Consider the following 13,520-nt stretch of genomic DNA (forward strand, 5'->3'; position numbering starts at 1 on the left):
AACCAGATTATCGGTCGTCGGACAGTCCGGCGAGCTCGGTGACCTGAGTCTGTTCGGTGTGTGCTGTGCGATCGGCCGTCATCAATGCCGTCTGTGATCTTTTCAAGCCGTCTGTGCTCTTTCAGCCAATTGCACATGATGAATCGGCCATGACCAAATCGGTCCGACTGCCTTTTCTCGCCAGACTGTCCAACGGCCGATAATCTGGTTGGTGTGTCAGGGCTTTAACACACAGGTATAGTGATGAGTGACAGGTGTTTGTTCTGTGTTTCAGGCCGTGCGGCTGGTGGCAGACCTCTGCCTGGAGTACCAGGTCTACGACCTTCAGCTGTGGAAAGGACTCCTGCAGAAGCTGCTGGCCTTCAACATGGTGAGTGGAGAGGGCGGACGGGCTGATTATGTGCCTCTGACCAGTATAATTGTACTTTTGTGAATCCTCCTCATAAAGAAATAAAATAAAAAAACTTCACAAAAAAATAAATGGATCATTATAGTATTATCTGAAGAGAATGCTAGGGACAAATATGTTTACAGTGTGTTGTTCTGTCCCTTTTCATTTTAGATCAGCCATCTTCAGAAAGTATTGGAGGCCATCTGTGCCGTTCCATCTCTGTGGCAGGTCAGTGTCTGCACCACACAGACCCTCGGGGACAACGAGGCACTAAAACATTGCCTGTATTCTTGTTTACACGCCATAGAACCAATGAAATCCTTTTAATAAAATGAAAACCCCCTCTCTTTCTTTCTTCTGTAAAGATCTCCAGCTTCTCCAGTACCTGGAGGAGTATGATATTGGCACCGTTCATATCGGGTATCAAACCTGTCCCTCCATCTCCACCACCGTGTAAAGACAACCGTTTAAAACGCTTCTGTCGAGCCAGCACTGACTAACCCCGTGTCCCTCCTCCTGCCTCCTCAGCCTCCGTCCCTCTCAGCCCCGACCAACAGGCCACGCTCTGCCGGACGTTCGTCCTCCTCCTAAAGTAGGGTCTCCCTCAGACAAGGCTTTGAAGAGCGCCCACCGTCTCCTCCTAACTCCCTCACTCACAGAGCCCCCCCCCCCCCAGGTGCCCGTTGCTGCTGAACATGGACCTGATCGGTATCGCCAACCGCTTCGCCCAGTTCACCCTGCCCGCCTTCGCCCTGGGTACGCTGCTGCTCATCCCCTGTGACGTGAAGAAGGAGAAGCAGATCCAGGTACGGTTGGTTCTCCCTGATCTCATCCAGTAGAAAGTCGTAAAGTCCCTTCCTTGGCTGCCCGTCAGTTCCAGAGTAGATTTTAAAACCCTTAAAACCCTATTGGTGTTCAAAACACTTGATGGATGAGCGCCCGAATGCGTGTCAGACGTGCTTCTTGTGTACTCTCCATCTGGATCACTCAGGTGCTCTGGCCTTTGAGTTGTTCTCCGAGTGAGGACAGAGACCTATGGGGAGAGGACATTTAGTGTCTGTGGTCCTCGCCTCTGGAGCAGCCTGCCGGAGGAGCTGAGGACATCACAATCTGTGACCCCCTCTAAAGGTGACGTATTATGCCACCAGGTGTGAGTGGGATTAGCCGTTACAAGCCGTTTGGAAAATCAGCCTCTTCGGACATCGCAAGTGGGCGTGTCCACCTCGATGTATGACTGATAGATGAGCAAGGTTTGCTCATCTAAGTCCACTGCGTAGGCTGGTAGACTGATCTATCCAGCACACATCTAGGTGGACACGCCCACTTGTGGTGACAGAAGAGGCTGATTTTCTTGTGACGGCTAATCACACTGACGCCTGGTGGTATAATATGTCACCTTTTAAAGATACCATCAAACATACCTATTTATCTCAGCAATCTCTTAATCGTTTTCTTTCGTTCTTTTTGTTTATTTTCATTGTGTTGTTAAGCACCTTGTATTGCAATTTTGCCCGAAAGGCGCTTTTTATATAAAGTTTGGTTTGATTTCCGTTGTTCAGACGTTGATGTTTGGTTGTGTCTGCAGGGCTTCCTGTCGGGCTGTAACCCGCTGGCCATCCTGGAGCAGGTGGAGGAGCTCATGACCACCGGGGAGATGGCTGGGATCCCCTCACAGGTCACACCTCCTTCCCCCCACTAATGCCCAATGTTTCTGTAGCGTTGCATAGACTAGGGGTTTTCAACCTGTGGACCGCGAGCCTTAAGTGGGTCACGCCAGGGGGCCAAGTGGGTCCACGCCTCATTGGCCCAGTACATTTTTTATTTAACATTTATGTAGAACGTTTTGTTTCTAAATGTGTATGCATGCCCACCTGCCTTGCATATTAAATTTGATAAAGAGACTGTTTGAAGACTGACGAGGAAAATAATGTTTTGATGAGCAATAAACAGAGAGAAATGTAAATGAACCCACATTCTTGTTCACGAGATTGTATTGCTTATTTTGCTGAACAAAATATTCAGTGGATAGTGGCCCCAAAGTATTCCACCAGGTGGGTCCCAAAGGCCCACATTTGGGGGCCAATGGCATAACTCTCTTTGTAGAACTCTGTTTTTTTCTAATATGCTTTCTAATTTCCACTCATTGTATTTTTATGTTCTGAAACCTCCGTCATCGTCGCCGTGTGTGTGCTGATCTCAGGTCAAGGAGACGGTGTTGATGTTCCTCAGCCAGAGCGGGCAGCAGCAGAAGGTGTTGAAGACTAGACACTTTGAGGACCTGAAGGGGCTGGTGGTCTCTCGAGGCCAGACCCAACAGGCCCGAGACCTGGTGGACTTCCTCATAAGCCAGAACCGGTAAGTAAATACATACATTATTTATTTATCATCTATACTTTATACCACGGAAAACCTATCCAAGACATGGAATGACAAACTATTATTCTTCCCTTCCAGTCTAAAAGCTTTTCCTCGTTTAACTTGCTTGATGGAGTCTGTTAGATATTGCTTGTACAAGGGCTCACCGGGTAGAGAGAGCGTACAATAAAGGCCCAATCCTGATCACAGCAGCCTGGGTTTGATTCCTGTCCGTGGTCCTTTGCTGCATGTCCTCCCCTCGACCCACAATACCTTCCTGCCTATCTCACTCTTTCATAAAGCATAAAATGCAAAACAAATAAAAGAAAATAAGATGTTGCTTGTATAGTTTAGGTTCATTGTCATTTATCTACTTGCTACTTGCCTCCTTGCACAGTGTCTTAAGTAGAAAAAATGATGACTTTGATACTACTAAATGCTTTGGCAATCCCTGCATTGTAGGATCAGTATTCAGGCCCAGAGTTCCCAGAAGGAGCTGATAACCTTCGTTCTTCAGAGCCCAGCAGCAGACCCCTTTTGTGCACGTTTGTCTTGTTATTTCTGATCGGGGATCAATGATCTCCTTCTCTGTCGCCAGCGTGGAGGAGGCGAACTCCCTGACCCGGGACTTCCTGAAACACCGGAAGCCTTCCATCAACTCCTCGCCCCTGACGGTAAGCTCCCCCTGGGTTCCTTTTACCAGTACAACCCGTGGTTTTACCAGTACAACCCGTGGTTTTACTGGGAAGCGTCAATACAGCGATGATGGGATGGCTTTCCTAGTAATTGGGTTTAAATGTATTGTCCTTACCAGTTATGTCTACTCTTTTAATATCATTTATAAAGGTCACACTATTCATTTGAAATGTGAATCTCTGAGAGAATCACCTTTTATCAATGCGTTGTGTTTTGTTTTGCAGGAATTCCTCAATATTGAAAATGGGGTTTCGGGCTGAGAGGATGAATCTCGATAACAATTTGATTCACTTATGCTATGTTAACGTTACTGTATACTAAATAGGCCGCATTTACATTTAATATTTGTCCTTTTGTTACCTGTTCAAATAAATAAATTGCAATTCTATTGGACATGTTGAAATGATTTGGAAACTGAGAATTACAGAAATAACAACTACAAGGCTCCATAACATGGAGCCTTGTTCATGAAATCCCATCTGGATATTGACTTTGTTTCCTGATCCACACATCTGCATCAGATATGATGTGACCACTCGCTATGTAATACGACAATGGAAAGTTTTCAAACACAGTGAACCTAGCCGTCTCTCTTGGTCTTCTACACATGCGTGTGAACCCACTTATTTATAGCTGAGCCTTTACTTAAGCACTCTTAAATGTCAGACAGCCCATTCACTCACTCATTTGTTCAGTCAATCTGTGTTTTGACCCAAGGGAAATTGCAGTAAACTGCAATAAACCCTGAATGTCCTCTGATATTAGCAACACCCTGCCTGATGGAGAGGTAGAGAATGAGGGCTGATGTAGCCGGAATGAGTAACCCACACTCCAGCCCAGAAGCAGAACTACACTCTCTGTCCACATGGGGCCATTAATGAAATCAATGAGGATCATTTTTTTTGTCTTGTTTTCCACGTAACGCTACATTTTCTAAATGCACAAATCTAATGTATGTTTCCGAAACTCTTTCAACTGTTTAATATCGAATCAGGGGTTGGCAGAATTCCCATGTTCCAGTAGTTTGCGTCACCTGTGATGTTAACACATTTAAAACTGCTTGAACGTGCTTCGTTCATACCCTGGGGACACTGGGCAGAGACCTCGAGTGGGCCTAACATACAGATCAGACGTGTGTTCTGAGAAGGATTAAGACCTTCTTAGAACTGGCTGGAGAGATGCAGCCCACCTGGGACTCACACTGCTGCTACCTCACTGCAGATTCCCCTTCACGTGGATACTGTGAAGATGAACTCGTAATGAAGTCTAATGTAGGACAGCTTCCATGAACTAGGCACTAGTTTGGTGTATGTATTTGACATAAAAATGCACAGATTCTGCTACGGAGTCTGAGTGCGACAGGCTTCTAGTCTAATGGCTGACAATGTAGCAAGACGGACTACCGGCGTTACTTCAGCTCAAGTTCTCTATGTGAGCACCAGGGGGCACTAGACAACACCACTACACTGAAATCTCATTGACACTGGTTTTGTTTTACATCTTAACTTAAATGTAGGCCACACACTATAGGCTACAGTAGACCTAACATATGCAATGATTCGTGATAGCTCATATTTGCCATGTCGTCTTCTATAGCTAAATGCAAACAATCATTTTTAGACCGCCAAATGACTCGTTCATGGTTGGATGGATGACATTAAGTTATGTAATTAATTGGAAAATGTGCATGTTTGCTATGGCAGAGCCACATTCAAACCAATCGAAGATAACGCACTCACACGCATTCATCACGGCGATGTGACAGTGAACTAACAGTGTGTAATATTCTGCTGCCCACTAAAGGGTTTCAGCATCGTCTTATCTTAGAGGGAGCGTATTAGCGCTGCGTATTTTGAAATATTTCAATTTGTCTCCCGACTCTGCTTTCGAAAGACAAACACGGCGCTGCAGATAACCCCACCCTCACGGGCCCCCCACCTTGTTGATGGAGCCGCGGACACCATCGACGCAGACCACCATATGGAGGGAGGGATTGTTCTTGAGTGGCGCTGATTTGATAAGGAATGCATTTATGACACTTGATTGCACCGCAGGACGTGAAATATTTGCCCGAGATCAATACCCCTGCCCCCGGTCCCATCTGCCATCGTTTAATATTGTATTAATAAAACCAAACAAACCCGTGCCTTCAAACCTCCAACTTCATGTTGCGTTTTTATCACAGGAAATTATTTACATTTACTTACATAAGTGGAGACTTCAAAGCAGGGTTGGGTTTACGTGTGTATAATTATTACGCTATTTTTAAACCGAGAAGTGGAGCACGGGATAAGCCGAGAAGTGGAGCACGGGATGGACTGAACAGAGACGAGGTGCACCTGTTGGAAGGGTCTATGAAGGCTCCTAACATGACAGGATTACCTCCCCGGTTCAGGTGTTATTGGTCTCTCCGGAGCGCTCTCAACACTATGGCTCCAGGCAACCGGTAACATCGGGAGGAAGGTGCTGTCACCGAGGAAACGCACACATATAGACCGCTGGAGTAGGCCTACAGGTTCCAGAGAGAGAGAGAGAGACGGAGCAGAGAGAGAGTGAGAGATAGAGAGAGTGAGAACACGAGAGAGAGAGTCAGAGAGAGAGAGAGTCGGAGAGAGAGTCAGATGGAGCAGAGAGAGAGGGTCAGAGATCTGTCTCATCATCTGAGGATGTCTGACAGACATGTACGTTGAGGCTAAAGTTTAAAGGACGCGCAGTCCTCTTAGGCTTTGTCAATGGAAGACATGCATAAAGATGAACAATAATATACAATAACACGAGGATGAGAGACGTTCTCTCAGACCCATAGTCTCTCCAGTGTATCGCTGTAGCCGGGAGCACCGGGGAGAGATTGTCATAACGCTAAACGCTATACATTTGTTCGTTCTATGATATTCTCCATCTGCAAGGCGTTCCATATCAACCCCCATAGAAGGCGGTATCCAGGCAACCACCGGATGGTCAACTTCTAACTTGTCATCAAAGGAAATTTGATAGACGGACGCTGTCAGTCCAAGCTTGGACTGCTGTCCATCTGGGCATCCATCCACCCAGCCACCCACCTCTCTCTCTCTCTCTCTCTCTCTCTCTCTGTCTCTGTCTCTGTCTCTGTCTCTGTCTCTGTCTCTCTCTGCCTCTGCCCCTCACCCTCTCTCTCCCCCTCTCTCTCACTGTATCTACTCTCTCTCTCTCTCTCTCTCGTTGTCTCTGTCTGTTTGTCTCTCTCTGCCCCTCGCGCTCTCTCTCACTGTATCTCCTTCTCACTCACTCTCTCTCTCTCCCCCTTCTCTCTCCCTCTTCCTCTCTCTGGTAGTATATTGTCTCGATATTATGACATGGCCATCGCATTAAGTTACTAAAAATACTTTATCCCTCTGGGGGATGCTCATGGCAGCGCATGCATACTAAAACAAACGCCCTCCCAGGGGCCACCGTGGCCGACACCGATGGAAGCGCTGCTGTCCCCATCTGTGACGTCTGCCCAATTGTGCAAGGCAGACACGGGCTGGCGTAAATTGAGCTTAATTTTTATTTCACTCAAGCGCAGACCGCATGAGTAAAGTCACCTTTAACCTTTTTATACACAATTAAAAAGGCATTTACAGGAGGGCGATCGGAGGCAAATAGGACAAGTGAGAAGAGCCGCTCTGGGTTAACCTAACGGGAGGGCAGCGCCGTCAAAGGGAGAACAAGGAGGTATTGATTGAGTCTATATGCGGGCGACTTTAAGGCCAGCTACCCGGCGTGTTGCCGTGCATCCATGTCCACGGGTACAGGTGTAATAGCATGAGGATTCACGAGAGCGCCGGTTAACTCTCTGTGACCTTTCCATCCACGCAGACGAGATGAGATCAGCTCCCTTTTCTCGAAGGGGCTAGAATACACACAGAGCGATGATAACCTGATGGGATGTCGTTAAACTGTGGTTGGCTATTAAAGGCGGTCTTTAGGGCGTACCTTGTTCTTTCCGTTCTGGCGCTGTGCCGTGGCCGCGTTCATTACAACGGGGTCGGCTAGAGTTACGGCTGTGGGAATGTTTCTCACTGATACACCTTGTGTCAACAAACACTGTTTTTCCACTTTGCTGGCATTCCCTGTGTGACCTGTGTCAACATGCACGTAACAAATGGGGCCTCTGCGGCTCGGTATTCAATTAAGCTTTTTATTATTAATAATAATACTGCTAATATTAATCATAATACTTATACCGGTAATACTAAGAATGTATTACTAAAAATAACTCTAACAGCTGTCCACCAGATGATGTAAAGATTCGGACTCTCCCCTGGCCCCTGAACCCAGCACGGCTCTGGGGACCCCCAGGCCCATCCCACCTCCTCCCCACCTCCTCCTCCTCTCCACCTCCTCACCTCCTCACCTCCTCCTCACCTCCTCCCCACCTCCTCCTCCTCCTCACCTCCTCCTCCTCACCTCCTCCTCACCTCCTCCCCACCTCCTCCTCCTCCTCACCTCCTCCTCCTCACCACCTCCTCCTCACCTCCTCCTCCTCACCTCCTCCTCCTCCTCACCTCCTCCTCACCTCCTCCTCCTCACCTCCTCACCTTCTCCTCCTCACCTCCTCCCCACCTCCTCCTCACCTCCTCCTCCTCACCACCTCCTCCTCCTAACCTCCTCCTCACCTCCTCCTCCTCACCACCACCTCCTCCTCACCACCACCTCCTCCTCACCTCCTCCCCACCACCTCCTCCTCACCACCACCTCCTCCTCTCCTCCTCATCACCTCCTCCTCCTCCCCACCTCCTCCTCACCTCCTCCTCCTCACCTCCTCACCAACTCCCTTCTTCACCTCCTCCTCACCTCCTCCCCACCTCCTCCTCAGCACCTCCTCACCTCCTCCTCCTAACCTCCTCCTCACCTCCTCCTCCTCACCTCCTCCTCACCACCTCCTCCTCACCACCTCCTCCTCCTCACCTCCTCCTCCTCACCTCCTCCTCCTCACATTCTCCTCCTCACCACCTCCTCCTCACCACCTCCTCCTCACCACCTCCTCCTCACCTCCTCCTCACCTTCTCCTCCTCCTCACCTCCTCCTCCTCACCTCCTCCTCACCACCTCCTCCTCCTCCTCCTCACCTCCTCCTCACCACCTCCTCCTCCTCCTCACCTCCTCCTCACCACCCCCTCCTCTTCACCACCACCTCCTCCTCACCACCTCCTCATCGGCTCCTCACCACCTCCCCCCCTGCTCCTCTCCGGCTCCACCGCTGCCCTGCCCCCCTTGCTAAAGACCCCTTTACGCTCCCGTGACACTCCCTTGAACGCCAGACGTTCCCAAGGGGCTGATGGGAGTATAGCCCCACCATCCATCAGCGTCTGCCCCCCCTCCCGACCTCACCCCACCCTCACATTGATCCGTGGTCATGTCGTCTGTCAGTAAGGGGCGGGATCCAGCGTGCCAAAACAACAACAACAACAACAACAACTTCTTGAATACTTTCTGCTGCAGACACATAGTATGAATAATGTGATTGGAGGAGACTTCCTGAGTTTAAATACAATCCTGACATCTTGCCCCCCCCCCCCCACACACACACACACACACGCAGACACACACAGACACGCACGCACACACACTCACGCACGTGCAAACACACACACACACGCACGCACGCCAGACCCAGCATATCCAGACCTGCACATCGCGGGCGGGTCATGCCGCAGACACGCACTACGCACACTCGCCGTCCGGCTGCGTTTTTACCACCCTCTCATCAGAACACCCGTCAGGGCCGGCCTGGGAAACCAGCCAATCACAGTGACCTGGTCCGCCACAAATAAAGCCATCCAAACAGGGTTTGAACGCAGGTTGTGCGTCTCTTATTTGACATTTACCTGAACAAAAGTTTCCCACCCTTGTGGGCGGGCAGGAAGAGGCCGCCCAGGTGGTGTCCACCTTGGATTTATTATGTAACCAGGCCGCCCATAAGCTGGGATCACACTCTCACATTAAACATGAACACCAATTAACTCATCATCCAGTCATCCAAACAAAGGCGAGCATGCAAGGTAACATGAACACAGGGAGGGACGTTAACACAAAACGCACAACTTTACACCGTCGAAAGGTCTTGACCACATCAGTCGACACCCCTCTGGGAAACGGAAAGGTTTCAGACACCGGGCATGTCGTGTCACACTCACACGCATACACACACACACATGCATATGCACGCACACACACAAGCACGCACGCTCACTCATGCACACGCATGCACAAACATACACACACAAACATACACACTAGCACATATGCACACACACACACAACATACACTCATGCACACGCATGCACAAACATACACACAAACATACACACTAGCACATATGCACACACACACACACAACATACACACACAACATACACACACTCGCATACGCACAACAAATACGCACGCACTTGTGCACAGACACATAAACACACTCACACACTCACACGCACACACACTCACACACTCACACATACACACAGACACAGCTTGGTTTCTTGTGAACAACACTTCAATCTGGGTACAATCAATCTGGGTACAATTGTTCTCAGAGATCTAACAGGTCATCTTTCTGGAAGGACCTGGGAAACACTGAATCTCCCGGTAACACTTAGGCCATGCTTTGCTCCCATTGATCTGGGCGATCAATGATGAGGTATTTTTAGATGGACGAGGGAGTCTGGCACATCACAGACAACACTGTGTTGGGGGCACTTGGCTTGAAGCAGAGAGGTTTAATCATTCAACTTGAAACTGTTAAAGAAATTTGCTATACATTCCAAAGACACAAGAAGAGAAATATCAGCAAGTGCAAAGAGCTATATACATATTATGTACGTTATGTACGTCATCTAAAAACAAGCATTATATATATTTACATTTACGATACACAATAGCAATACGTATATACAGAGAATGAACCATGACATTGACATTGTCCTTTACTGTGCGTTGCATTATGTTGTATGACACTTGATATATGACAATTGCATGGAACATTTTATCACTAAAAAGCCCACAGATATAATATATATTGCTGCATGGGCCATTTGAAGGGCCATATAACTATATTTTTTCTATCCATTTTCTGAAGGTTTTGTATAACAGAAATGCCATTACCATGATGCAAGTAAATAATTCATCAGTGGGCACATGAACGCCTGCAGAAACCCTTAGTGCCGATGTTTTTCTCCATCGGAATTGTAATGAGCTCCTTCCAATGGGTAATCATTAACGCATTATGGCTCACTATCCCTTTGTAATTGCTTGTTTTCACCAGTGTTATTAAAGTAACTTATTTGCCGACTCCCTCTCTCTCGTACCATCTGGGCGGTGTGATAGCCTTTTATGTTTATATATATATTTATATATATATTTTGGCAAGCCGTGGTGAATAGCAATGTTTAACCGTTATGGTTCATTACCTGGCTTCCAGGAAACATGTTGTACAATGCAAGAACTATTATTTCAAACCATTCCGTAATATTGTGTTGCCGTTTACACATCCATATATGTCATAGGTTAATGCACAAAATATCAATATATACAGAATATATATATATATATATATATATATATATATAAAAAATAAGTGCTTGTGTCTTCCTCTGTCCTGTATGACATGATATTACCGTCAGCGACCCTTGCACCCTCATTCAGTTATTTACTTCCTCTTATGCGATATTAGGGGCACTGTGTCATCACGGCCCATAAACTTGTTGTCTCTCCTTATCCACTGATAAGCCAACCACAGCGAGATACCCAATCTGAAGCTTCAGGGAAAAGTCCTCCCGTTCTTCAGAAGACCACAACGTCTTTGATGAGCAGCCAACCCCGCGCCGCGAGGAGCGTGGCTCACATCAGCTCTTGACGGGCTCTTGTCGGCCCTCCCTGTCTCAGTCTCTCTTCCTGACAGCCCCCCCGCCTTAGGAGTGGATGCTGATGGACCCTTTGCTCAGGTGGGACTCCTTGGTGACCTCGGTGCTCACGGCGGAGAGCGGCAGGTTCTCGTAGCGCTCCGCCGTGCCCCAGCAGCGGCAGTGCGACAGCGTGGCCTTCAGCTGCTTCTGGAAGTTGCTGTTGAGGAAGCCGTAGGCGATGGGGTTGACGCAGGTGGACGCCATGGCCACCAGGTGGCACACCGAGAAGATGAGGTTGTGTTGGCAGGAGGCCATGAGCTCGTGGTGCCAGTCGAACACGGTGTTGAAGATGTTGAGCGGCAGCCAGCAGACGGCGAACAGCGCCACGATGGAGCCCAGCATGACGTTGATCCGCCGCGAGCCCTTGGCCCGGTTGTCCCTGGAGGAGTCGCGGGCGCGCTCCACCATGTCCTTCCGCCGCCGCAGCCGCAGGAAGATGCTCAGGTAGCAGGCGGCGATCAGCCCCAGCGGCAGGAAGTACTGGAAGACCAGCAGGGAGGTGGTGTAGGCCAGGCGGTCGCTGTTCGTGGGCCAGCTCTCTGTGCACAGCCAGTGGTCCTGGCCGGGGAAGGGGAGGCTGAGGTTCTGCAGTGGCAGGTTGTCCAGCACGGTGAAGGACAGGAAAGGCACGGAGATGAGGCAGGCCACCGCCCAGATGACGCCCACCGCCATGTAGGACTGGCTGACCATGGGCTTCCAACCCGTGGGGTGGACGATGAGCTGGTAGCGCTCCATGGCGATGAGGACCAGGGAGAAGATGGACACCGTCACCGAGACGCACTGCACGAACGGGGTGAGCTTGCACAGGGCCTCGCCCAGGATCCAGCGGTCCATCAGGGTGTAGACGAGCGTGACGGGCAGGCAGAAGATGCACATGAGGATGTCCGAGCAAGACAGGTTGGCGATGAAGATGTTGGTGACGTTGTGCATCTCCTTCTGCCTGGCGATGACGAAGACCAGGCAGGAGTTGCCCACGATGCCCACGGCGATCATGGTGCTATAGACCAGGATGAGGAGGGTGGTGCCACTCCTGGAGGAAGGGCACTCTTCCTGGTCCCAGGCTAGCTGGATGAGGCTGTAGTTGGCTTTGGGGTGAGACTCCATGATGAGCTGAACGAGCGCTTCTTCCATAGGCTGTGTGTGCTGGTGTTGTGCGGGTGGGCAGCAGTTATCAGTGGTTAATGATACTGGCATTGATCACAGGTCTGCATCATCTTTCTGCATCATCGTCTTCTTCCCTCTGCCTGGAAGAGGGGGAGGGATACAGGTAGAAGTAATCATCATAATGTCAATCGATTAAGAGGTTGAATAATGTCTAAAACCGGGATATTCGATGAAGCGGACAGATTGCGGTCAGGAGAGAACTGCCAAGGCATGCGAAAAAATAAAACCCTTTTCTGGATAATCACTCGAGCGTTTTAGCAAGAGTGTCGTACATCACGCGCCATCAGAGGAGTTCAGAATGCACGCCGCTCTTGGGTGTTTTTCCAGCGCGCCGAGATGTTTTCATGCCCTATGCAGCTGTGTCAACAGGAACACTGGAGTGTGGTATAAGAGAGAATACCACTAATAAGTAGAGCGAGAGAGAATCGTTTGTCTTGTGGCATGCTCATATCATGAGGCCCTGACGGAAAGAAGTTATAAAAAGGGAGAAGGATTGGTGGCTCTGTGAGGGTGCAGCGGCGAATGATGCAGGGATGGTGACACATTAGGAGACCGGCAAAGCCTCGCTCCGGTGTCATTACAGAGAGATTAGATGGGTTTGGATCACCATAACAGTATTAATATCAGGGCATTTTGAAGACGTAGTTGTAATGGTGGTCCTCTTGTTTTATTGGGCCTAATCTTGTTTATTTTGTATAAAAACAAAAGAAACCATTTGTTTTTATCTGAGCATATAAGCGCATACTTGATCATATGAAAGATTAATGTGAATGTAGAAATTGTATTCTTTGTGCTAGACCATGGGAAAGGGAATTGTTTCCAGATTTCAGAGATACTTGTGTGTGTGTGTGTGTGTGTGTGTGTGTGTGAAAGAGAGAGTTTTTTTTTGTGTGTGTGTGTGTGTGTGTGTGTGTGTGTGTGTGTGTGTGTGTATTCATAACCATATATCCTAAGTCATCAATCAAAAATAACGACCAGTTTTTTTTAACCGA

The 13,520-nt window shown here is 48.8% G+C and overlaps 2 protein-coding genes across 3 annotated transcripts in view; one reads left to right on the forward strand and one right to left on the reverse strand.

The window, feature by feature from the left end:
* kntc1 (kinetochore associated 1) overlaps positions 1 to 3,805 on the forward strand; it is a 31,479-nt gene extending 27,674 nt beyond the window's left edge. For both annotated transcript variants that reach the window (XM_079730601.1, XM_079730602.1), the window contains exons 54-62: positions 275 to 370; positions 563 to 619; positions 757 to 811; positions 920 to 983; positions 1,068 to 1,197; positions 1,977 to 2,066; positions 2,592 to 2,746; positions 3,345 to 3,420; positions 3,667 to 3,805. In XM_079730601.1, coding sequence (XP_079586727.1) covers positions 275 to 370; positions 563 to 619; positions 757 to 811; positions 920 to 983; positions 1,068 to 1,197; positions 1,977 to 2,066; positions 2,592 to 2,746; positions 3,345 to 3,420; positions 3,667 to 3,702 — 759 coding nt within the window. In that variant the 3' untranslated portion in view covers positions 3,703 to 3,805. The remainder of the gene's footprint in view (positions 1 to 274; positions 371 to 562; positions 620 to 756; positions 812 to 919; positions 984 to 1,067; positions 1,198 to 1,976; positions 2,067 to 2,591; positions 2,747 to 3,344; positions 3,421 to 3,666) is intronic.
* Positions 3,806 to 11,370: 7,565 nt separating this feature from the next.
* On the reverse strand, positions 11,371 to 12,558 carry LOC307070971 (neuropeptide Y receptor type 6-like; the record flags this gene model as incomplete). Its single annotated transcript, XM_079729785.1, has 1 exon — positions 11,371 to 12,558. The coding sequence occupies one exon, from the start codon at positions 12,556 to 12,558 to the stop codon at positions 11,371 to 11,373; it is 1,188 nt and encodes a 395-aa protein (XP_079585911.1).
* Positions 12,559 to 13,520: the final 962 nt, after the last annotated feature.

The sequence above is a fragment of the Pollachius pollachius genome, assembly GCF_949987615.1.
Source record: "Pollachius pollachius genome assembly, chromosome: 1".
Taxonomy (NCBI): domain Eukaryota; kingdom Metazoa; phylum Chordata; class Actinopteri; order Gadiformes; family Gadidae; genus Pollachius; species Pollachius pollachius.